Raw genomic sequence first — 23,913 nt, 5'->3', positions numbered from 1 at the left:
TTTTATTTTGGCTGAGCCATGCGGCTTGCTGGATCTTAGTTCCCCGATCAGGGATTGAACCTAGATCCTTGGCATGAAAGCAGGGAGTCCTAACCACTGGATCGCCAGGGAATTCTCCATAACACCTATTTTTAAGGCCAGACTGTTATCTGATCAATGATTTAATGGTCAAATCTATCAAAATAAACAGGTTTAAATTTTCCTGTGAAAATTTATGAAAGAATTCAGAATAAAATTGGGAGTGTACACAAACAATTCGATTCATATATAAAGTTTTTATTATTCAATGTTTATAAAAACCTAAAATAATTTTCTTCTCAGCAATTAAGTGTCATTTATTTGATTCAGCTAGTCCATGTTTTTGTCAATGAAACTAATAATGTATGGTCTCTTAAAAACTGTCACAAACATTTCAATAAAATGAAGGCGACTATTTATAATCAACACCCTAAACTGTTCACTAGAAACTGTTTATGACAAAAACGTCTGGTACATGCTTTTGTCTATTTGGGTATTTCATTTTTTAATACACAGTCTTATAAAATGAATAAGCTAGATTTAACTAGATACCAAAAAACATTTTTACAAAGTAAAAATTTACCTTCTGATCGTGCCATGGTATCTTTCACCCTTTTATTGATGGCTTCAAGTTCTGAGGTTGTAGCGGTGAGAACAGTACCCCCTTCTGTCTCTCTCAGTTCATTGAGTTCCTATAACACAAAAGGAATACAGGAGCATTAAGCCATAAAAATATAAATTTTGTTAGTTTCAAAATGTTATGACTGCCAATGTTTACATAGCTGTTGATATATTTGAATAAACACTTAAGGAAACCAAAAAAATACTTCAAGTAGTTGCAAATACTTAAGGCACCCATTAAGCAGGAAAAAAATGATTAATGACTAAAAAATTTCTTAGCATCTGACCACTACTGAGAAAATATTCGTAATTAATATTTACTGAGTACCTAGAATGTGCCCGATAATCACACAAAACATACTGCTAAGCTTATTTTACAGAAGAGGAAACTGGAGCTTAGAAACATCACATGACTTGACCAACACAGCACACTAGGTGGCAGTGTGAGGTCTCCGAGCCACGGCAGGTAGTCAGGCTGCTCGTCTCTCTGTGCCCAGAGTCCATACTCTTAAATCAGAGCCTCTCACATTAGCATTTTCAAAAGGCTATGCTCATCAAGAAACCATCCAAAGAGAACATACCTGTTCTACTTGGTCCAAGCGTTTTCTCAAATTCTCATTGAGGTAAGTCTCTACTCGAGTAATAATACCTTCTAATTTAATTCTTTCATTCAGTAGTTGTCTGTTTTCCTAGAAGAAAAAAGAAAAAAAATTGTTCGTCTACATAGGCATGCACATTTCACATACAGGAATGCAGTTAATCTGTTGTTGTCTTCATTACTTGTGTTCAAATAAGCTGAAACAAGAGTTTTATACCTTTCCAAAAAGACCTTTATTTTCTTCATCTACTCTCTTATCTATCCAGAAGGCTATTTTTGTGCCTGATTCTTTTCATAAGGCATACTACCAAAAATATTTTTCTTTTCTGCTTTTCATGTTTTGAATTTCGTGTTAATTATTTACATCTATATTTAAGAATCAAATGTTATTAAAATATTTAATCAAAACAATATTTTTAAATATGTAAAGGTGGTCAGATCAATAAATACAGCAAAGTTAACAAGATCAATTTTACTAATGACAAACACGCATTAAATAAGATGAAAGAAAATAAAGATTTCTTATACAATTCTATCATAAGGTTTAGAAAAACTTACTAAAATCTCATTTACTTTAATGGATACTGGAAGTCTAATAAGTCTTATATTATCTCAATTATCTCTTTCACACTCCTTTACTAGCAAGAAAGACCCTCTGCACAACAGCTGATTACCACATTTTTTCTTCTGTCAACTGTACTTGCCTGCTGAAGCTGACGAATTTCATCATTCAGTGCATCTACTCTCTTCTGATCTTCCAGACTAAGTTGAGAAAGCAAATCAGTTCCCAGTTCTGCTTTCAGTGATTCTCTGGTGGACTCCATAGCATGCAAACTTGCCTCCAAACTTTGTAAGCTACGTTGCTATATGACAGATTTTCCATTTATTAGTAACGGTATTAGTGTATCACTTAGAGTAGTGAAAAATTAAAGACCATCTTTATTTGATATTAAAGTGAGCTTAAATAATATTATCTCAATTAAATAGATGCCCATTACATTTGATAATTAGAACTATGCAGCAACAAGAAAAACGTTTATGATGCAATGTTAAGCAGGATGTGTGGAATACATCATATTCCATGGTCAAACTATATAGAAGTTGCTAGAATGTTAGGGTGGTCTAATTGTGGGTATATATACTACATTTTTAACTTTGTTGTTTTAGTATAGTTGATGTATAAAATTAGTAGTTTTCGTCAAAACTCATGTTTATGAGACCAATGGATATTATCATTTGTAATAGCAGTAACAGTTCACTTTCTAACTCATTTCAATATAATCTGGACAAAATGCAGTCAAATAAATCCTTAAGTAGCATTTACAGACACAAATGGTACCTGACTGACTATTGGACAATACTCTTATGCCATGGTTCAAAATGCCTACTTGCTTAATGAAGTTGGAAAATCTGAATTTGGCCTACCAAAATAGACTCTTGAGTACTCATGAATAAAAGTGTGATAAAGATACATGCAGATACCCAAAGTATGGGCCTAAATGAAAATGGAACATAATGTATATATTATATAACGTACACAATATATAGTCTACCCCAAATCTATATAATTATATTTTAAAAAAGCATACTTACGAACCTTGGGCATAAAGGTTTTCTCTGACTGCTGCCTCTTCTCTTTTAACATCTTCATTTCTGATAATATGCTATCTCGAGATGCTTTAAATTTCCTTTGCTGAGTCTCTATTTGCTGCATTTGGTTCATCAGCTGATCAATTTCATTATTAATCCATATACAAGGCTAAGGAAAATTCTCTTCAGTGCCTATTAACTTGTATCCCCTTCCTTTTCTTTATCCCTAGATTAAGCTATTTCCCCAAATTTAAGTACCATAACAACACAGAATTAAATAATATGTCAAGTCTGTTTAGTCATAAAAGAAGCTTTAAACATTTTAACCCACTTCTCTCTCAAAATAACATACAATTTTACCAACTGCTATACCAAATAAGTAAATAAACAGAACCAGGGGAAAGTCCTAAAGGAAGCTAAATGATACACATATATTTTTTTCATTCAACAAGTATTTACTATATAAGCTATTATGCTTAAAGCACTACATAAGAGTCAGACGTGAAGAGGAGGCTTCATGTATTTTCCCAGGCTCTGTGCTCAAATCTTGCCAAATTTGGGCAGATCTCAAAGTATGCAAAGTCAAAGCTAAGATGTTTATTTGCCTTCTTCTCTGTGCTCTTGCTTCCAACTGATGACAAAGAAGCTATATACTCACGATTTTTTAAATGCCAGTTTCACTAAAAATATCCTAACGAAGCAGTAAAAATAATTACTTTCACTGCTTGAGCACCTGTATTTAATACTGTGTGACATGATGCAAGGTATATACACAAAGCCCTTTCGCCTCATACCGTGGGTATTTTAAGAAAATGGACATGCACAACTGTTTTAGTTGTGAGCCGAACTAGTCACTTTTCACAGAACACCATTTTTATATGAAAGAACGGAAAGAACCATGGTTACTAAGACTTGCATTTTGATGGACATTACCTCCACTAATACTAAATCTGAAACTCAAGATAATAACCCCTAATAGACATTTTTCAATCCTTATATATTTAACTTCTATGTAATATGTGGCATTCCTGATACTGCCCACTCTTCTTCCACTGAAACCCTATCCTGGTTTTCTTCCTATAATTGTCGGACAAACCCTCCTCAGCTTCCTTTACGATCTTAAATTTCCGTGTTCCTCAGGTTCTTTTCTCTCAGAAATACATTCATTGCCATTAACTATGTAACAGCTAAGCAAAGGCTATTACTATGGTTTTTAGTTTTCTCCCTGTTTTCGGAAGTTAAACAGACATACTACACAAGCTTAAATAAAAGTCAAACTAAAGCACATGGGATATTTTCCCCCACTATATATGAAAATACATCTCACACTCAAAAGATTCTATATTCCAAACAAAACACAGTTCTTTCTCTACAGCAACAAAAGACTAAAAGATATTTTCAATATTTCTGCGCAGATTTTCATTGAGCTTCGCTTCAAGCTCACCAAGTTCTTCTTCTGCTTTTCTAACATCTTTTTGTAATTCAAGTCTAGACTTCCTTGTATCATAATAGCCTCCAGTCAAAGCACCTCGATGACTAACTTGGTCACCTGTTAATAAAACATAAGAAAATTAGTAATTCTGTATTCAACAATAAATTGATTCATAATCAAACAACTAGATTAATCTAAAGGTTTTACCTATTTAATAAGAACTTAAAAGTTGAGTTTAAGCCACCTCGGAAAAAATGCTGTTTTACAATATTAACACTTGCACTTAAAAAATATACCTTCCAGGTAAACCTGAACATTTGCCAGAAAGGAAAGAAGTGTTAAAGACTAACAGGAACATGTCAACAGGACACAGAACCTAGCTTGAAATTCCCAATGGCCATAACTGGGGACATATGAAAATCAAAAATAGCAATGGCAATTTGGTTACACAATGAATAAAAAAAAATCCTTGAATCACAGCAATACACAAAAAGGAAAAAAGGAAGGGGCTTTTCTTTACAGAAAAGTGACAGCTAATAAATATAGAAGCAATCATGGAATTTTAGAATGATCATTTTGAAACCCTCAATGTATTAAACCAAGTCAGGCAAGGGTCCCCAAAGGACGCTAAGCCACTGGCAAAGAAACTTTTGGGGGAACCTGATATTCACGTGGCCTTAAAGGATAACCCCACATATCAGTTATTACTTACAAAGGGAAAAAGGTACCTTTACAACCAAGATACGCTAGTGGTCAAACCTGGTGTCACTACAGTGGGACACAAAGTGATGCAGTAAGATGTACACATCACTCATGCCAAGAATGCTTGACCTAACCTAGTAAAGAGGAAGCAGTAAGACAAATCCAGAACACTAAAGATTTTTGAGAGGGTAGACAGAAGTAGCAAGAAGGACCACAGTCTCGCAGCAGCTAAAACCAAAACCACATGACAGAAAGTTAACCAGGATGAAAAAAGCAGAGGGTTTTGTCTCAGAGGAAGGGGCAAGAATAAAACCCCAGAAAAACAACCAAATGAAGTGGAGAGAGGCAATCTTCCAGAAGAACTCAGAATGATAGTCAAGATGATCCAGAATCTCAGAAACAGAACAGAGGCAAAGATTGAGAAGATGCAGAAATGTTTACCAGAGACATAGAAAAACTAAAGAACAAACAAGATGAACAATACACTAAAAAGGAATCAACAGCAGAATAACTGATGCAGAAGAATGAATAAGTGACCTGGAGGACAGGATGCTGGAAATCACTGCTGCAAATAAAATAGAAAAAAGAATGAAAAAAAATGATGACAGAACACAAGAATTTCTTTGAAAAAGTAAATTTCTGGGGGTGGGAGGAAAACAGAACTGTGCTATACTGAAACTGTTTATGCTTCCCTGCAAACATATAGGGGGAAAAAAACAACAGAAAATGAGGACAAGTGAACCCATATACCAGAGGTTCTTAACCTTCACTCAAAATAAAATTCAGGAGGTCCACTGCTAAATCTCATTTTTTAATATCTTAAAGAATAAATTACTATGTCATATTTCTAGAAATACTCCGATAACCATGCCAACTGGTTTCTTTGCTGATTCAAAGATTTTGTTTTATACATTTAAAAAATCTTTGAGAAAAGTGCCAGAGGCTTCACCAAACCAAGTCCATGGTGCCAAAAAGGTTAAGAAATTCTACTATGCATTAAATGATTATACTTATGAGACATCAATTAAACATAAAGTGTTGACCTTGTTGAAATTCTGACTTGAATAAACCAACAGGATTTAAAAATGAGAAGTAACTGCACATGAATTTCAAACACTTTTAAAGGAATTTATTTGTTCAAAGCAAATAATTACTTATCACGAACCTTCCAAGGTAATGCAGTCCATAGTGAAAGCACGGGCCAGCTGGGTTGAAACTTCCATACTACGACAAATCAGTGTTTTTCCAAATACATGTTTGAAAGCTTTGTCAAATCTGGGATTGTACCTCAATTTACTTATCATAGGAATAGCATCCTAAAAATGAGTATGTTGTTAGCAAGCAAAGAACTCACAATACAATTAGTTAAAACATTATCCTAATTGTAAATTACATTTTTCTGAAATACAAATAAACAAAATGCCTTAACGTTTCAAAACTGCTGATTTTTATACTGAACAAGTGAGAAAACTCATTCTACTGAAATATCCTGGAAATTGTACTCATGTAAGTCATCCAGGTTTTCTATAGTATAGAGGTTTTCAGAGTACAGTGATAAAGAGCTCAGTGGCTCTGGAGCCTGACTGCTCAAGTTCAAGTCTCAGTTCTGCTTCTCAGATGTGTGCTCTGGACAAGTTGCTTAACTTCTGTACTCATCTACAGAACTACAATAACAACAGTACCTTCCTCACAAAGTTAAATCTAGGCAAGTTATAAATGTGAAACATTTAGTGTAGCATCTGTCACACAGAAGGGACAAATATAAACTAGTAGTATATTCTCAAAATATTTTCACTTTATTTACATCTAATAATCTACACACATATAACCTTTCAGATAAAATTTATTTTCCCTTTTTTCTCTCAACTGGCATAGTCAAATTTTTACATTAGGAAATACATCCTAATACAGAAAAAAGCAATAAATATGTCAAGCTTAAATTAATAATTACAAAGCAAACACCAATATAACCACCATGTAGGAAAAGAAACAAAATACTACCATAAAACCCAGAAGTTGTAAGTGTAGCCCTCTTCTAATCATAGTGGCTATCTCCATTGGTTACCTGCTGGTGATGACTACTATTATAATTTTGTGGTAATCACTTCCTTGCACTTGTAGTTCTATCATCTAAGATTACTTTTGTTCAGGTATTGTAAAGGGAACAACACCATATGCATTCTTTCGTGACTTGCTTCACTCACACATCACATTTATGACTCAATTTCTCCTCCTCAAAACTTCAGAGATAATTTGTAGATTTAAAAGAAAAAGCTAGACCACTTAAATAGCCTGTAAGATTCTCACTGTTCCTCTTCAACTGTAGATCATTCTCCCAGGGTTTTAGCTTCAACCTTAAAAAACAGTGAAATAACTGCTACTACCATCAACATTCTGAAGCCAAACACCTCAAAGCAATTACATTTTTATCAAGGATGATGTCTAGGTAATATTTTTAATCTGTTAAAAAGCATATCAGCTAATAACAAGAGCAATGTTATGCTTTCAGAGCCTATCATATTGTTAGATATTTTTAATCTAATTTATAAACCATTTAAAAGAATATTCAGAAATCTTATTTACTTGAAATGATACTTCCTCAGGGAATTCTCCAATTATTAAATCTTAATTTTTGTCTCCTTGAGTTACATTCTCAGAATATCCTGTACTGATGTATTTTAACACTTTGCACATTTTGCAATGGTTTATGTCACGGCTGTGACCTCTGTCTTCCTTCCTTTCCTCATCCAGCATTAACTATCCTCTACGGTAAGAAAGGAAAGCTTACCTCACAGACCATGTGAACCACAATGTATAGTGCCTATTGTGCACTAACATGTGCTAAATCAAGAAAAAAACTTATTGAAAGTCAGACTTTAACACACATCAACTCACATTGGTTTCAGGATAGGCAGTATCCCTTACATCTAACTTGTTAAGAGGCAGGAAAGTAACCTCTCCAGGAAGATTCATTTTATTAAACTCCATCAAAATCTTCGTGCTGACTTCATCTGAATCAACAATGTGATAAAATAACCTACATGTAAAGAGAATGAGACAGGTCCAAAGTGCTTTAAACATTTAAGCAAACAAGTTACTTTTTTCTATGCAATCCAATTTGTATGGGGAGGGTTACTCAGAAAATTCCAATGGAGGAAGAGGAAGTACAAAAAGGAGAAGTTCTAGTTTCTACAACTAGGAACAAACACTTAGCATTGACATCTTTAATTGGAACGTTAAATAAAAGGATTGGAATATTAAATAAAAGAGGATATATTTAAACTACAAAAAGTTGTTTCTTAGGTTATTCTTATTCCCTTTTTTCTTTAAAAACTCAAAATATTAAGCAAAAAAAATCTCACCTATTTCCAGCAGTGACTTCCACACATGTGTAGAAGGCAGGCTCACATTCAAAGTTATTCATCACAATACCATGATAGCCATTTTGAACATGCTGGTTTATTCCTTTTCGACGGAAGTGGTCTAGCACTTTATTTATGCTATCGATTCCATTTAAAATGGCCTGTTCAAAAGCAAAAAATTGTAAAATAATACTAATGGCACTCCTGCTGATATAAAATGCCCCCATTACTCTATACATTAAAAAAATATACCAAATTGGGAGATTGGGTTTGACATATACACAACTATCTATAAAACAAACAACTAATAACAACCTACTGTACAGTACAAGGAACTCTACTCAATACTCAGTAACGCCCTATATGAAAAAAGAATCTAAAAAAAAGAGTGGATATACTTATATGTGTAACTGATTCACTTTGCTGAACACCTGAAACTAATAGCAACTCTGTAAATAAACTATATGCCAATAAAAATTTTAAAAAATAAAAAATATACCACAGATTAAACACCCTCTCCAACAATAGGTCAACTACCTTGAAATATGCCAACTACGTGCAACACCTTGTATTATGGATTCTGTTCCATGATATTAGCATTAAAAATGGACCCTTCATCTAGAAATCACAAGTGCTATTTTTAATAGCATGGGTGCTTAAATGATATCCAGTATTTCATATTTATAAGATAAGTAATTTGCACTCTTCTTGAAAGCTAATAAATTCTTGTGCAATAATAATTGACTCAATGCAAACTGAGGTAATGAAAAGAACCTACCCACCTTTCCTGTTGCAGCTCTAAGAAGTTGCTGTTTCTTTTCAAGATCTTCTCTTTTAGCAGCAAGTGCCTGCTGTTCTGCATTCTCTTCTCTCCACAAGTAACTAATCAAAAAAAAAACAGACTGTCTTTAATTTTAAAATTAAGACAATATGCTAACAGTATACAATTTTGAGGGAAGACTGAAATTAAACTTCTGTAGTTAATTTATAACTTCAGTTCAGTTCAGTTCAGTCGCTCAGTCATGTCCGACTCTTTGCGACCCCAAGAATCGCAGCACGCCAGGCCTCCCTGTCCATCACAAACTCCCGGAGTTTACTCAAACTCATGCCCATTGAGTAGGTGATGCCATCCAGTCATCTCATCCTCTGTCGTCCCCTTCTCCTCCTGCCCCCAATCCCTCCCAGCATCAGGGTCTTTTCCAATGAGTCAACTCTTCGTGTGAGGTGGCCAAAGTATTGGAGTTTCAGCTTCAGTATCAGTCCTTCCAATGAACACGTAAAGACCATTTAACAGCCAGTAACTAGCATTACTCAAAAATATTAAGGCATACTTTAGTCTATACTAACTTTCTTTCACTTTGTAATTCATCTTTCTTATTTTTTACTTCATAGTATTTTCTGTCCAGTTCTTCAACTCGAGCTTTGACTTCATTAAGATCCTGATCCAGTTTCTATGGAAATAAAAATAATTCAAATTTAAAATATAATTTCATACAAACTAATCCCTAGTAACAGAAAGCAGGTCAGTTGTTATCAGGGGATGGAAGTGGCCAGAAAAGGAAGAAGGGAGGAATTACCAACGGGTATGGGAAAAATTTTGGGGTGATCAATAGGCTTGTTATCTTAATTGTGGTGATGGTTTAACAAGCACATACATGTATCAAAACAATTAATTTGTTCATTAATAACCTTACTACTTCTATAAAGTATACTCTAGAATTTTATAAGAAAAAAATTTATTAATAAATTCTCAAAACACTGAAATGCATACTTTTCACATGGCCCCCTCTACCCACACACAAACACACTAGAACACAAGAGATTTAGGAACATACTAAGAAGCAAAAGGCTCTTTTGTACAATGTAATTAGCACTGTAAAATCATCTCTATCCAGAATAAAGAACAGAGTTCACCCTCACAAGTGGTCATTTTGATACACTTAAATGACTGAAATATTGAAAAATAATTTCAAACTTAAAAAAGAATGAATAAAACCTCTCACTGCAAGGTTCTGTTTTAGCACCAAGCTTTTTCAAAAAGGGCATCTGTTGAGGTTGATATTTCCATGAACTCAAGACAAAAATGCCTTTTATTTCAAGACAGGACTGTAGCTATCTCAACTGAAACTGAAACAATACTAACAAATTCCCAAATAACTGACTACCTCATTCAACCTGTTTTCCATTCCTGACCAAAGTCCAAAGCACATTGGCCAGTAGTCTATTACTCCTGGTCACTTGTCCTACCAGCTGAGCTGTTTATGGTTACAGAACCAGTTCTGTTTGCTCCCCAGTATGTTTTTGTTTTTAGGTGACTGATTACATTAAACATTAGATAAACTGATGATGAGTACAAGGAAAAGTTCTTTCTTTACAAAACTGATTTAGTGTTGAACACACTCAAAGATGAGTCACTAAAAATTGGATTAAATGGGCAAAACAACTCTAATATATAATACATAAGTGCATATGGTAATAGATAATATGTACTTTATAATGGACTTCTCAGGTAGCTCTGTAGAAATGGAGTAGCCATCATAGTCAACAAGAGTCCTAAAAGCAGTACTTGGATGCAATCTCAAAACAACAGAATGACCTCTGTTTTCAAGGCAAACCATTCAGTATCACGGTAATCCAAGTCTATGCCCTGATCAGTAACGCTGAAGAAGCTTAAGTTGAACAGTTCTATGAAGATCTACAAGGCCTTCTAGAACTAACACCCAAAAAAGATGTCCTTTTCATTACAGGGGACTAGAATGCAAAAGTAGGAAGTCAAGAAATACCTTGAAAAACAGGCAAATTTGGCCTTGGAGTACAGAATGAAGCAGGGCAGAGGATAATAAAGTTTTGCCAAGAGAACACACTGGTCATAGCAAACACCCTCTTCCAACAACATAAGAGAAGACTCTACACATGGACATCACCAGATGGTCAATACAGAAATCAGATTACATTCTTTGCAGCCAAAGATGGAGAAGCTCTATACAGTCAGCAAAAACAAGACTGGGAGCTGTGGCCAGATCATGAACTCCTTATTGAAAATTCAGACTTAAATTGAAGAAAGTAGGGAAAACCACTAGACCATTCAGGTCTGACCTGAATCAAATCCCTTATGATTATACAGTTCAATTCAGTTCAGTTGCTCAGTCGTGTCTGACTCTTTGCAACCCCATGGACTGCAGCACGCCAGGCCTTCCTGTCCATCACCAACTCCCAGAGTCCACCCAAACCCATGTCCATTGTGTCGGTGAAGCCATCCAACCATCTCATCCTCTGTCGTCCCCTTCTCCTCCTGCCCTCAATCCCTCCCAGCATCAGGGTCTTTTCCAATGAGTCAACTCTTCACATGAGATGGCCAAAGTATTGGAGTTTCAGCTTCAATATCAGCCCTTCCAATGAACACCCAGGACTGATCTCCTTTAGGATGGACTGGTTGGGATCTCCTGGCAGTCCAAGGGACTCTCAAGAGTCTTCTCCAACACCACAGTTCAAAAGCATCATATCTTCTGTGCTCAGCTTTCTTTATAGTCCAACTCTCACATCCATACATGACTACTTGAAAAACCATAGCCTTGACTAGATAGACCTTTGTTGGCAAAGTAATGTCTCTGCTTTTTAATATGCTGGCTAGGTTGGTCAGAACTTTCCTTCCAAGGAGCAAGCGTCTTTTAATTTCATGGTTGCAGTCACCATCTGCAGTGATTTTGGAGCCCAGAAAGATAAAGTCAGACACTGTTTCCCCATCTATTTGCCATGAAGTGATGGGACCAGATGCCATGATCTTAGTTTTCTGAATGTTGAGCTTTAAACCAACTTGTTCACTCTCCTCTTTCACTTTCACTTTCTGCCATAAGGGTGGTGTCATCTGTATGTCTGAAGTTATTGATTATTTCTCCCAGCAATCTTGATTCCAACTTGTGCTTCCTCCAGCCCACCGTTTCTCATGATGTACTCCACATATAAGTTAAATAAGCAGGGTGACAATATAGAGTTTTGACATACTCCTTTTCCTATTTAGACAATATACAGCCTTGACGTACTCATTATCCTATTTGGAACCAGTCTGTTGTTCCAGGTCCAGTTCTAACTGTTGCTTCCTGACCTGTATACAGGTTTCTCAAGAGGCAGGTCAGGTGGTCTGGTATTCCCATCTCTTTCAGAATTTTCCACAGTTTATTATGATCCACACAGTCAAAGGCTTTGGCATAGTCAATAAAGCAGAAATGATGTTTTTCTGGAACTCTCTTGCTTTTTGACGATTCAGAGGATGCTGGCAATTTGATCTCTGGTTTCTCTGCCTTTTCTAAAACTAGCTTGAACATCTGGAAGTTCACAGTTCACATACTGCTGAAGCCTGGCTTGGAGAATTTATACAGTGGAAGTGACAAATAGATTCAAGGGATTAGATCTGATAGAGTGCCTTAAGAACTATATAAACGACAGAAATGGTACAGACCTAACAGAAGCAGAAAATATTAAGAGGTGGTAAGAATACACAGAAGAACTATATAATAAAGATCTTCACAACCCATATAATCACGATGGTGTGATCACTCACCTAGAGCCAGACATCCTGAAATGTAAACTCAAGTGAGTCCTAGGAAGCATCACTATGAACAAAGCTAGTGGAGGTGATAGAATTCCAGGTGAGCTATTTCAAATCCTAAAAGATGATGCTGTGAAAGTGCTGCACTCAATATGCCAGCAAATTTGGAAAACTCAGCAGTGGCCACAGGACTGGAAAAGGTCAGTTTTCATTCCAATCCCAAAGAAAGGCAATGCCAAGGAATGCTCAAACTACCGCACAATTGCAGTCATCTCACACGCTAGCAAAGTAATGCTCAATATTCTCCAAGGGAGGCTTCAACAGTACATGAACCATGAACTTCCAGATGTTCCAGCTGGATTTAGAAAGGGCAGAGGAACCAAAGATCAAATTGGCAACATCCGTTGGATTGCTGAAAAAGCAAGAGAGTTCCAGAAAAACATCTATTTCTGCTTTACTGACTATGCCAAAGCCTTTGATTATGTGGATCACAACAAACTGGAAAATTCTTAGAGAGATGGGAATACCAGACCACCTTACCTGCCTCCTGAGAATTCTGTATGCAGGTCAAGAAGCAACAGTTAGAACTGGACATGGAACAACAGACTGGTTCCAAATAGGATAATGAGTACGTCAAGGCTGTATATTGTCATCCTGCTTATTTAACTTATATGCAGAGTACATCACAAGAAACACTGGGCTGGATGAAGCACAAGCTGGAATCAAGATTGTTAGGAGAAATACCAATAACCTCAGATATGGAGATGACACCACCCTTATGGCAGAAAGTGAAGAGGAACTAAAGAGCCTCTTGATGAAAGTGAAAGAGAGTGAAAAAGTTGGCTTTAAACTCAACATTCAGTAAACTAAGATCATGGCATCTGGCCTCATCACTTCATGGCAAACAGATGGGGAAACAGTGGCTGACTTTATTTTTGGGGGCTCCAAAATCACTGCAGATGATGACTGCAGCCATGAAATTAAAAGACACTTGCTCCTTGGAAGGAAAGTTATGATCAACCTAGACAACATATTAAAAAGCAGAGACATTACCTTGCTAACAAAGGTCCATTTAGTCAAGGCTATGGTTTTCCAGTAGTCATGCATGAAAGTGAGAGTTGGACTATAAAGAAAGCTGAGTGCTGAAGAATTGATGTTTTTGAACTGTGGTGTTGGAGAAGACTCTTGAGAGTCCCTTGGACAGTTAGGAGATCCAACCAGTTCATTCTAAAGGAAATCAGTCCTGAATATTCATTGGAAGGACTGATGCTGAAGCTGAAACTCCAACACTTTGGCCACCTGATGTGTAGAACGGACTCATTTGAAAAGACCCTGATGCTGGGAAAGATTCAATGTGGGAGAAGGGGACGACAGAAGATGAGATGGTTGGATGGCATCACTGACTCAGTGGACATGAGTTTGAGGAGTTGGTAATGGACAGGGAAGCCTGGCGTACTGCACTCCATGCAGTTGCAAAGACTTGGACATGACTGAGCGACTGAACTGAACTGAACTGAACTGATGGCTCAGTGGTAAAGAATCTGCCTATGAAGGCAGGAGACCACGGTTCGACCCCTGGGCGGGGAAGATCCCCTGGAAGAGGAAATGTTAACTGACTCCGGCACTCATGCCTGAAAAATCCCATGAACAGAGGAGTCTGGTGGGCCACAGTCCATGGGGTTGCAGATTTGGACACAACTGAGGGACTGAGCACACAAGCACATACTTTATAACAGTAATTCAAAATGTCAAGTCACAAAGTCAAGGAAAGACTGAGGAGCTGATGCAGATTAAAGCAGATAACAGAAACATGACAACTAAATGCAATATATGATCTTATACTGAATCCTGAATTGTTTTCATCTGACTTTAAGGAGAACTGTATTTACATGTGTGGCTCATAATACAAAAGTCCCCTTGGAATGCCAATCACTACTCATATTCATAAGAAATACCTTGGGTTCTACATCAAGATTGGTATACACTCTGGTGGAGAATGCTGATAAAGAAGGCTATTCAGGTGTGGGGGTAGGCAATATATGGGAAATCTCTATACGTTCCTCTCAATTTTGCTGTGAACCCAAAGATGCTCTTTAAAAAATGTCTAAAAATAAAGACTGGTACATAAGCATACACTTATCTTTAAATATTTATATATAAATACATGTAAATATTATATATGAAATGTATGTATATATATATATATACATATTTAAGATTTTATGTTTTCAGTGACTTTTCTGATAAACTGACCATACCAAAGGTGAAGACCTTGTAAGGTAAAAAGGTTCCTTCTAGGCATGTGTATATATAAATATATATATATATATATATATATTCTTACCCTACACCTGTCCTACACACTCCCTTCTTACCACTTCGATCATCTTCCAATCACTATATCTACAAGTAGAATTTAAGAAAGCATTTTTCTCTCTAATTTTAAGTAATTTAAAATCTTTCTCAAAGTAATGATTTCATCTTCTACTTCAATTTGTAAGAAAATGCTAACTAAACATGCAGAGTGAATGTTTAATTCATTTAGAAAGTGTTATAAAATCACCAATGTGTTAACAAAATATATTCTGCAGTAAGTTATTACATTGATAGAATATTACATTATTATATAAAAATGGAAAAATTTTAAATTACTAGTCATTTTATATTTGTATGGTATCACTTACAGTTAAGTGTACAGTCCAAGTACATGTTACTGACTCATAAAAAATATATTTTAAAATATATTTAATCTATATGGACACTCACTGATATGGTAAAAAAATCTTTAAAAAAAGAACTACCGTATGTATAATATTAAACTGTACTGGTCTTATCTAATTAAGTATCTGTCTTGTGTATTTTATGATAAACTATTTACAAATAAAACCTAAAGAAACAGGTAAACCTGCACACGTTCACAAGCAATGATTTCACAAAGTAGCTATGAAAGTTCTTACATTATATTGCTCCAAATTTTTCTCTTTATTTGCCTCAGTGTCCTCCAAATCCTTATGTATAGCAGCAATCTGTCTTTTCTTGTCATTAATAGCTTGATCCAAAGACTTGAGTTCCTTTTTAATCCACTTATCCCTTTCTTCTTTTGATGTAAACTGGCTTCCTCGACCTTGCTTTGCATAAAGGTCTGTTCTTTCCTGGGTAGCTTGGGCCAGTCTACACAAGATAGAAGAGAATGGATTGAAAAGGGGAACAGAAAATAACCAAGTTTAATTGCAATCAATACCTCAAGAGTAGAGAGAGACAATAACCATTTTTATAATTCCATAAAAGAAGGAAAGAAGGGGAATTCCCTGGTGGTCCACTGATTAGGACTCCATGCTCTCTCTGCTGAGGGCCTGGCTTTGACAGTCAGGGAACTAAGACCCCACAAGACACATGGGGGAAAAAAAAGAATTAAGTATAAAAAGCAACTGTTATCTAATAGAGCTTCTAGGACTAGCTCTATATAACATTAATTTAACTTCAAAATCACAGTGAAATTCAAGTAAAACAGCCCATCCTCTAAGGATTTAAGGTCGTTCCTGGTCTGGGTTAATCAGTAAACCTAGACAAATCTAGCACCCTACCTCAGGGATTTTCAAAAATGCTCCAACTATATTTAACTATTTAAATATTTTCAACACCTTACAATGAAAGACATTATAAAAGTTACAAGGCAAGAGAAAACACATACAACATACAGGACAAATGTTAATGCCCAGATAATATAAAACAATGCTATCAAACAGTAAGAAAAAAAAAAAATCAGGAAAAAAATGGAGAAAAGAATATAAACAGGAAATTCACTAAAATGAACATATGTGGCATAAAAACACAATAATGTACTAAATTGTGAAGTCAGCAAACACTGGCAAGTCTAATCTACAGACAGAAACTAAAATGTCTAGATGTTAAAAGACATCAAGTATGAAAAGAAAGTGGCAGAATGAACACACAGCAGGATACAATTTGGGTAAAAGAAAGAACAATCATCATTCATGTTTTTAAAAGTCCAAAATTTAGCTAAATTATTATGGGCAAGTTACTGAACTTCCCAGAGCCTTAAATCTGTCAAATTTATAGTAAGGATACTGTGGATCTCCTAGGGCTTCTAAACAGGCAATATGCATACACTAATACTGGCCCACAGTATTGGCTGTTACTTTGAAAAGGGCATTTAACTTTTTGCCCTTAATTACTTTTTGCCTTTAATTACTAACTTCTTAACCTATAATTCTTTATATAAGGTTCTATAGAGGAACCATGTAGAAAATTAGAGTTGGTGAAAAAAGTCCCAGACCTAGCAATTCCTCGCTCTTCTTTTTCTTTTACACTGTTGAATTTAGGTTCTGTTTCTGCCAGTTCTTTCTGCTTTTCTTCTATTTTTTCAAGCAGCTTCTGCCTTTCTTTTAATAAGCGTTTCTGTAAATAAAGCAAGATAAGTAAAAATGCAATCTGTTTAAAAACTTTTCTTATTTATAAGTCTAGCATAAGATACTTTCTCATGAAAAGAATTCATGAGAAAACTGACCCTGCAACATAAAACTAATTTTTAAATGTAAGTAACTGATAGTAGTCAGTTGCAACTTGAATGCAAATTATTTTAATGTGCCAAATTTTTTACAAAAATTCAAGCATGCACCCCTGTCACAGAAGGGACTGTCCTCTGCAGTTCCCACTCACCTGAACACTTGTGTCTCTCATTTTCAGCATTTTAACTTACCCTCTGTTCACTATTGCCTGCCAATTCATCTTGTAAATCCTTGGCTTTAAGCTCCAACTTAGTTCTCTGCTTAATCTGTTCCTGTCTTTCAGCACTGAGCTGTTCCTTTTCTTCTTTCATAGCTGAAATTTTTGTTTTCAGTTCTCTAACTTGGCGCTCAATATCCTATTCAAAAAGTATCAAATAGAAACAAGTTAGACAACTAGAAATACAAAAGCAAAATCAGGACACCATTGGTTTGTCTCTTCTTTTTCTCTCATTTAAACTTTCAGTACTACTCTCTTTCCAATACTCAATCCCAGTGACACACCTACTTGAAGTTACCATTCCATAATTCTGGTATAAAAAGTTTAACTTACAAGTTAACCGAACCCAAGTTTATAACCTTACCTCCATTTTATCTCTTGCATCCTGCTGAGCATCTCTTAATTGTCGGGATTTTTCTCCACTTGTCTCTCGCTTAGCAGAAAGCTGGGAAAAAAACCAAGCTATGATTTCTAACCCATTTTAAGTTTGTTCAATATTTTATAACATCTAGCAAAAATCTTTAAATATCTCTTAAAACAAGCATTCACTTACAAAATTTTTTCCCCAAATATAACTGTAGTGGTTTAAATAGAAAATGCCTGTAGTTTTCAGCATTACCTAAAACACATTTTTGTACAAAATGTCAGCAATACTAATTACAAAATACACTTTAAAAAGCCAAGAAAGAAATTCGTGAAACCGTAAAAATTATTTTCTTCTCATCCTGGTCTGCCTGACACCACCACCTAATTATATGTTAGATACAACTACAGCAAGGACCACATGGGTCATTTTCCTTAGAGTAAACTCAAAGAGTACATCTGCTGAGTAATGAATTCACTAAGACATTTTAAAATTTTGAGGCCTGTATTTAAAAATCATTGAAAAGTATAAATATATTCATAAAAATAAAATTAAACAAGTGGCAAAGGTAAGTATTTTACCTCATCAAGTTTAGCACGAGTTTCATTAAGTTCCTGATTGTAAATGGTATATTCCAGGGCTCGTCTCATCTTATCCCACTTTTGATACTGAGCTAGTTCTTCCTTTTCTTCCTCTAATGTATGTAATCTCTCTTCAATGTATTTTAACAACTCATTGATTTTTTCCCGTTTTCCCTCTTAAAAAAAATGGGAGAAGGGTGAAGGAGTTGAATAAAATTTGTATTAATATCAATTCTCAAATATACTGTGTCAATCTTAAACATGTTAGCATTATTTCTTTGATGTTAGGTGATAACCAAATCTAAGATACTAAAATGGCAATTAAAATGCTTTATTATGGCAAGTATAAGACAATAAACTTATACACGGTGACACTGATTCTTATATTACATGTGGTACAGGCCTCTGTTTAAGCTTCCTTTAAAAGTTAATGTGCCTCCCCATGACATTAGGAAAAACAAAAGCAAAACCTTAATATCGCTGGTATCACTGATTCTCAATTCTTATAACAGTATTATCTATATAGTTGCCATATACTGAATACTTACTATATTCCAATCATGGTGCTACTCTGCTCCTCTATGCGCCACTACAAACTATAAAAAAGGACTTCACAAATGGGAAAGCTTTGGACCAGAGAGGTCGAGTCTAAAGTCTCAATATCAGGTAACTATTATCTAGATTTTGAATGTAAGGGTTTCTGACTCTTAAGCCATGAAAGGGCACAGCACTTGAAAGGCAAAGCTGAGTTTCCATAATGAACATATTAAGAAAGAGTCCAAGTTCAAAGTTTAAGTTTTACATTTACTTGCTTCTGAATAAATTAAAACCTAATGCCAACTGATATTTCAGCATTTTTTTTCCCTGAGGAATACATCCAAATGTCTTATCCTCACTAATAATGAGAAAGACTTTAAAGGCACAAAGCAGCTGACCTAGAATGGCACTATTATCTCACAGTAACAATTCTTTATTCAAAGAGACAAATTGTTAGAATTCTCAAACTTTCAACTGCCTAACACTAATTTTCTTTCCAATCCGTCCACAGGCAAATTATTATACAATATTCTCCTGAGAATAGACAACTTCTCTCAAGTATCATAACACAATGAAAAAGCAATTCACAGAATAGAAGAAATAAGATAGAATAACATTTATTTTACCTGTTTCCTTCATTAAAGATATGCTTTCTTCTTTTCGTTCATCATACACTCTAGTACCAGCCACTTCTCTTAATAGTTTTAGTCTCTGAGAATCTGGTGCTGTTGCCATCTGGTTAATCTAAAAATTTTAGAACAGTAATTATTTACAGAGATAGATTGCTCTTTAAGAACTCTACCTTGAAAGGTATTCACATGCCAAGTTTTAAGTACTGAGTTCACAATGGGAGAACAGCAATGAACAGAAAAGATCTTACCCTCAAAAAACCCACATTCTAGTGGGAAAAAAACCAGGAAGTATACATACCATTACACTATAAATACCAAAAACAGAACAAAATAAGAAGTTATAGCATAAAGAGTTAGGGTGATGGCAGTGTTCTAATAGAAGAGGCAGACAACATAAATGGCTTCTATGAAATGACCTATGAGCGGACACTGAAATAATACAAAGGGACCTATGCAGCATGCATGCAGGAAGTCTCAGGTAATTGCTTTCAAATCAGCCTCCTTTTAAAGAAACTTCTTATAAAGACAGTCTTTTCAAAAATTTGCTCTTAAAAGTGAAACACATATTCTTCCTAATCCCTTTTCCTGAATGCTAGCTTTCCAACACATAGCTAAAAACATCTCCAACATGAAATAAGAAGTGGACATCTTAAAAGGATTCTCCCCTAGTCCAAAATAGCACAACAGAAAACTATTAGGACCCTGCAGGATATGTTGTAAGAAAAATAGATTATTTTAGATAAATATAGTTAAAATATATGAGGAAATAGCAGAACAATCAGCAAAAGTATATAACTCCTAAAAACTGTAAAAAAAAAATCCCATTTTGATTAAGGAAAAATAATATGTAGCATTATGGCAGATTTCTGGTAATGTAAGCTTTCTAGTGTGTTACACTAACAGAGTATTAATTTCAGAAAGTAACTTTTTTCAAATGTGATTTTTATAAAGTTTCTACAATACTCTTAACTTCTACAAACCAAAAATATCTTCAGATCACTAAGAAAACACAATCCACTTAAATAATTCTGCTGAAATACTTTTATCACACTGTGCAATGGATCTATTTTGCACTTTATGGCCACAAAAAAGGTACTTTAATACAAACTTCAGTGCAAAATAAATCAATGAAAACAGAACACAGTAAGGTCCATTTTCACCCGAATTTAACCACTAGAATGAAATCAAATTTATCATTCAATGAATATAGTCAGAAAACAAATTCCATTTAAAAAGATATACATTTTTTACCTTTCCTTGTTTAACAATATAATAAGGATTGCTTCGAGAAAAACCAGCACTTTCAAGGAGGTTCATCACATCATTTTTCCTGTTGATAAACAATTAAAAAAAATTTTCAAATATATAACAATAAGCAAAGAATACACTAACCCTTGAGTTAAGGAGCATGAAGAAGTATATAGAACAGTCATTAAATTATCTTTTATATCAGCCTCAGGGAATCTTCTGATTCTTATGCTTGAGCGCTAAATAATGATTTGCTGAACCTGAGGCAAAAGCACCTCATATACGAGCCAAGAAAAATACTTTTACTCTTTTGTATAAAAATTATAAGCATAAAAATGCTTACGTGACCATTTTCTTGTCTAAGAAATACTGATCCTTTTTGGCACCGATAACTCTTCGAAGTGAAACTTCCTCTTTGTCGATCTAAGAAAAAAACATAAAAGCTCAAACATAAATCTAATAGTAAATGTTTTGGAAACATTTCAGTTAATAGGGTCATTTTAGAGTCCCTCACCATAGCAGTTATTTTGAAACTTCAATTATCTCACTAAAGATATGCTATTGAATACTCAATTCTACAACAAAGACCTTTTTTTTTTTTTACAACAGCTTGCACATTCCCACTTGTTTACCAGAATATTCAAAATTTTAAGATAAAATTAGTATGTAAGCTATAATTATTTTAGTATAAACTAAATCATAAAAGCCTTCCTGGGTAGCTAAAACAGTAAAGAATCTGCCTGCAATGCAAGAAACCTGGGTTTGATCCCTGTGTTGGAAAGATCCCCTGGAGAAGGGCATGGCAACCACTCAGAGCCTGGGGAATTCCATGGACAGAGGAGCCTGGAGGGCTACAGTCCAGGGACTCACAAAGAGTTGGACATGACTGAGTGACTAACACATACAAATCACAAAAGCATAAGTACAGCTATAAATAAAAGTTTCAAAGCATGAAAAAAGTCAGCTGCATCAATAAAATTCTCAACGTTATTACTGAAAAGAAAAAAACAGTTACTCACGGGTAACCGGTTGTCTGAATTGTCAAAAATAATCTCCACAAAAGCAGAAATAACACGAGGACCAGTACCCTCCTAAAACACAAGAAAAAATTAATGTCACTTAAGTGTATTTTCACATTCTTTAAATATTTTTAAAGTTTAGTGCAGGTAATAAGCCCGATTCAAGGAAAATTTCTATCAGACTAGAATATCACAGCAATCCAGTCTATGCCCCAACCACTCATGCCAAAGAAGCTCAAGTTATATGATTCTATGAAGACCTACAAGACCTTCTAGAACTAACACCCAAAAAAGATGTTCGCTTCATTACAGGGGACTGGAATGCAAAGGTAGGAAGTCAAGAGATACCTGAAGTAACAGAAAAGTTTGACCTTGCAAGTACAAAATGAAGCTGGGCAAAGACTAACAGAGTTTTGCCAAGAGAACACACTGGTCATAGCAAACACCCTCTTCCAACAACCCAAGAGAAGACTCTACACATGGACATCATCAGATATCAACACCGAAATCAGATGGATTATATTTTTTGCAACAGAAGATGGAGAAGTTCTATACAGTCAGCAAAAACAAGAGCGGGAGCTGACTGTGGCTCAGATCATGAACCCCTTATTGAAAATTCAGACTTAAATTGACGAAAGTAGGGAAAACCACCAGACCATTCATGTCTGACTTAAATCAAATCCCTTACAATTATACAGTGGAAGAGACAAATAGATTCAAGGGATTAGATTTGATAGACAGAGTGCCTTAAGAACTATGGAGGTTCATGACATTGTACAGGAGGCAGGGATCAAGATCATCCCCAAGAAGAAATGCAAAAAGGCAAAAATAATTGTCTGCAGAGGCCTTACATATAGCTGAGAAAAGAAAAGAAGGGAAATGAAAGGCAAAGGAGAAAAGGAAATATATACCCATCTGAATGCAGAGTTCTAAAAATAGCAAGGAGAGATAAGAAAGTCTTCCTAAGTGATCAATGCAAAGAAATAAAGGAAAACAATAGAATGGGAAAGACTAGAGATCTTGTCAAGAAAATTAGCGATACCAAGGGAACTTTTCATGCAAAGATGGGCACATTAAGGACAGAAATGGTATGGACCTAACAAAAGCAAAAGATATAAGAGGTGGCAAGAATACACAAAAGAACTATACAAAAAAGATTTTCATGAGCCAGATAACCATGATGGTGTGCTCACTCACCCAGAGCCAGACATCCTGGAGTTCAAACTCAAGTGAGCCTTAGGAAGCATCACTATGAACAAAGCTAGTGGAGGTGATGGAATTCCAGTTGAGCTATTTCAAATCCTAAAAGATGATGCTGTGAAAGTGTTGCACTCAATATGTCAGCAAATTTGGAAAACTCAGCAGTGGCCACAGGACTGGAAAAGGTCAGTTTTCATTCCAATCCCAAAGAAAGGCAATGCCAAAGAATGCTCAAAATACTGCACAATTGCACTCATCTCACACGCTAGCAAAGCAACGCTCAAAATTCTCCAAGCGAGGCTTCAACAGTACGTGAACCATGAACTTCCAAATGTTCAAGTTGAATTTAGAAAAGGCAGAGAAATTAGAGATCATATCGCCAACATCCACTGGATCATAGAAAAAGCAAGAGAGCTCCAGAAAAACATTCTACTTCTGCTTTATTCATTACTCCAAAGCCTTTAACTATGTGGATCACAAGAAACTGTGGAAAATTCTTAGAGAGATGGGAATACCAGACCACCTGACCTGCCTCCTGAGGAATCTGTATGCAGGTCAAGAAGCAACAGTTAGAACCGGACACGGAACAACAGACTGGTTCCAAATCAGGAAAGGAGTATGTCAAGGCTGTATATTGTCACCCTGCTTATTTTACTTGTGTGCAGAGTACATCATGTGTAATGCTGGACTGGATGAAGCACAAGCTGGAATCAAGAT

At 35.3% G+C, this 23,913-nt stretch overlaps 1 protein-coding gene across 1 annotated transcript in view; it reads right to left on the bottom strand.

The window, feature by feature from the left end:
* Positions 1-23,913, bottom strand: part of SMC3 (structural maintenance of chromosomes 3) — a 38,058-nt gene that overhangs the window by 3,152 nt on the left and 10,993 nt on the right. The window contains exons 5-23 of the mRNA XM_065923304.1: positions 21,997-22,068; positions 21,321-21,400; positions 20,981-21,059; positions 19,724-19,841; positions 18,561-18,736; positions 17,980-18,060; positions 17,590-17,754; positions 17,167-17,288; positions 15,827-16,040; positions 9,671-9,774; positions 9,106-9,205; positions 8,324-8,484; positions 7,857-7,998; positions 6,127-6,277; positions 4,224-4,376; positions 2,835-2,986; positions 1,942-2,100; positions 1,221-1,328; positions 602-710 (exon numbers count right to left, since the gene is read on the bottom strand). Coding sequence (XP_065779376.1) covers positions 602-710; positions 1,221-1,328; positions 1,942-2,100; positions 2,835-2,986; positions 4,224-4,376; positions 6,127-6,277; positions 7,857-7,998; positions 8,324-8,484; positions 9,106-9,205; positions 9,671-9,774; positions 15,827-16,040; positions 17,167-17,288; positions 17,590-17,754; positions 17,980-18,060; positions 18,561-18,736; positions 19,724-19,841; positions 20,981-21,059; positions 21,321-21,400; positions 21,997-22,068 — 2,446 coding nt within the window. The remainder of the gene's footprint in view (positions 1-601; positions 711-1,220; positions 1,329-1,941; positions 2,101-2,834; positions 2,987-4,223; positions 4,377-6,126; positions 6,278-7,856; positions 7,999-8,323; positions 8,485-9,105; positions 9,206-9,670; positions 9,775-15,826; positions 16,041-17,166; positions 17,289-17,589; positions 17,755-17,979; positions 18,061-18,560; positions 18,737-19,723; positions 19,842-20,980; positions 21,060-21,320; positions 21,401-21,996; positions 22,069-23,913) is intronic.

This window comes from Muntiacus reevesi, chromosome 2 (genome assembly GCF_963930625.1).
Source record: "Muntiacus reevesi chromosome 2, mMunRee1.1, whole genome shotgun sequence".
Classification (NCBI taxonomy): Eukaryota; Metazoa; Chordata; class Mammalia; order Artiodactyla; family Cervidae; genus Muntiacus; species Muntiacus reevesi.
This window is presented reverse-complemented; position numbering and strand designations above follow the sequence as displayed.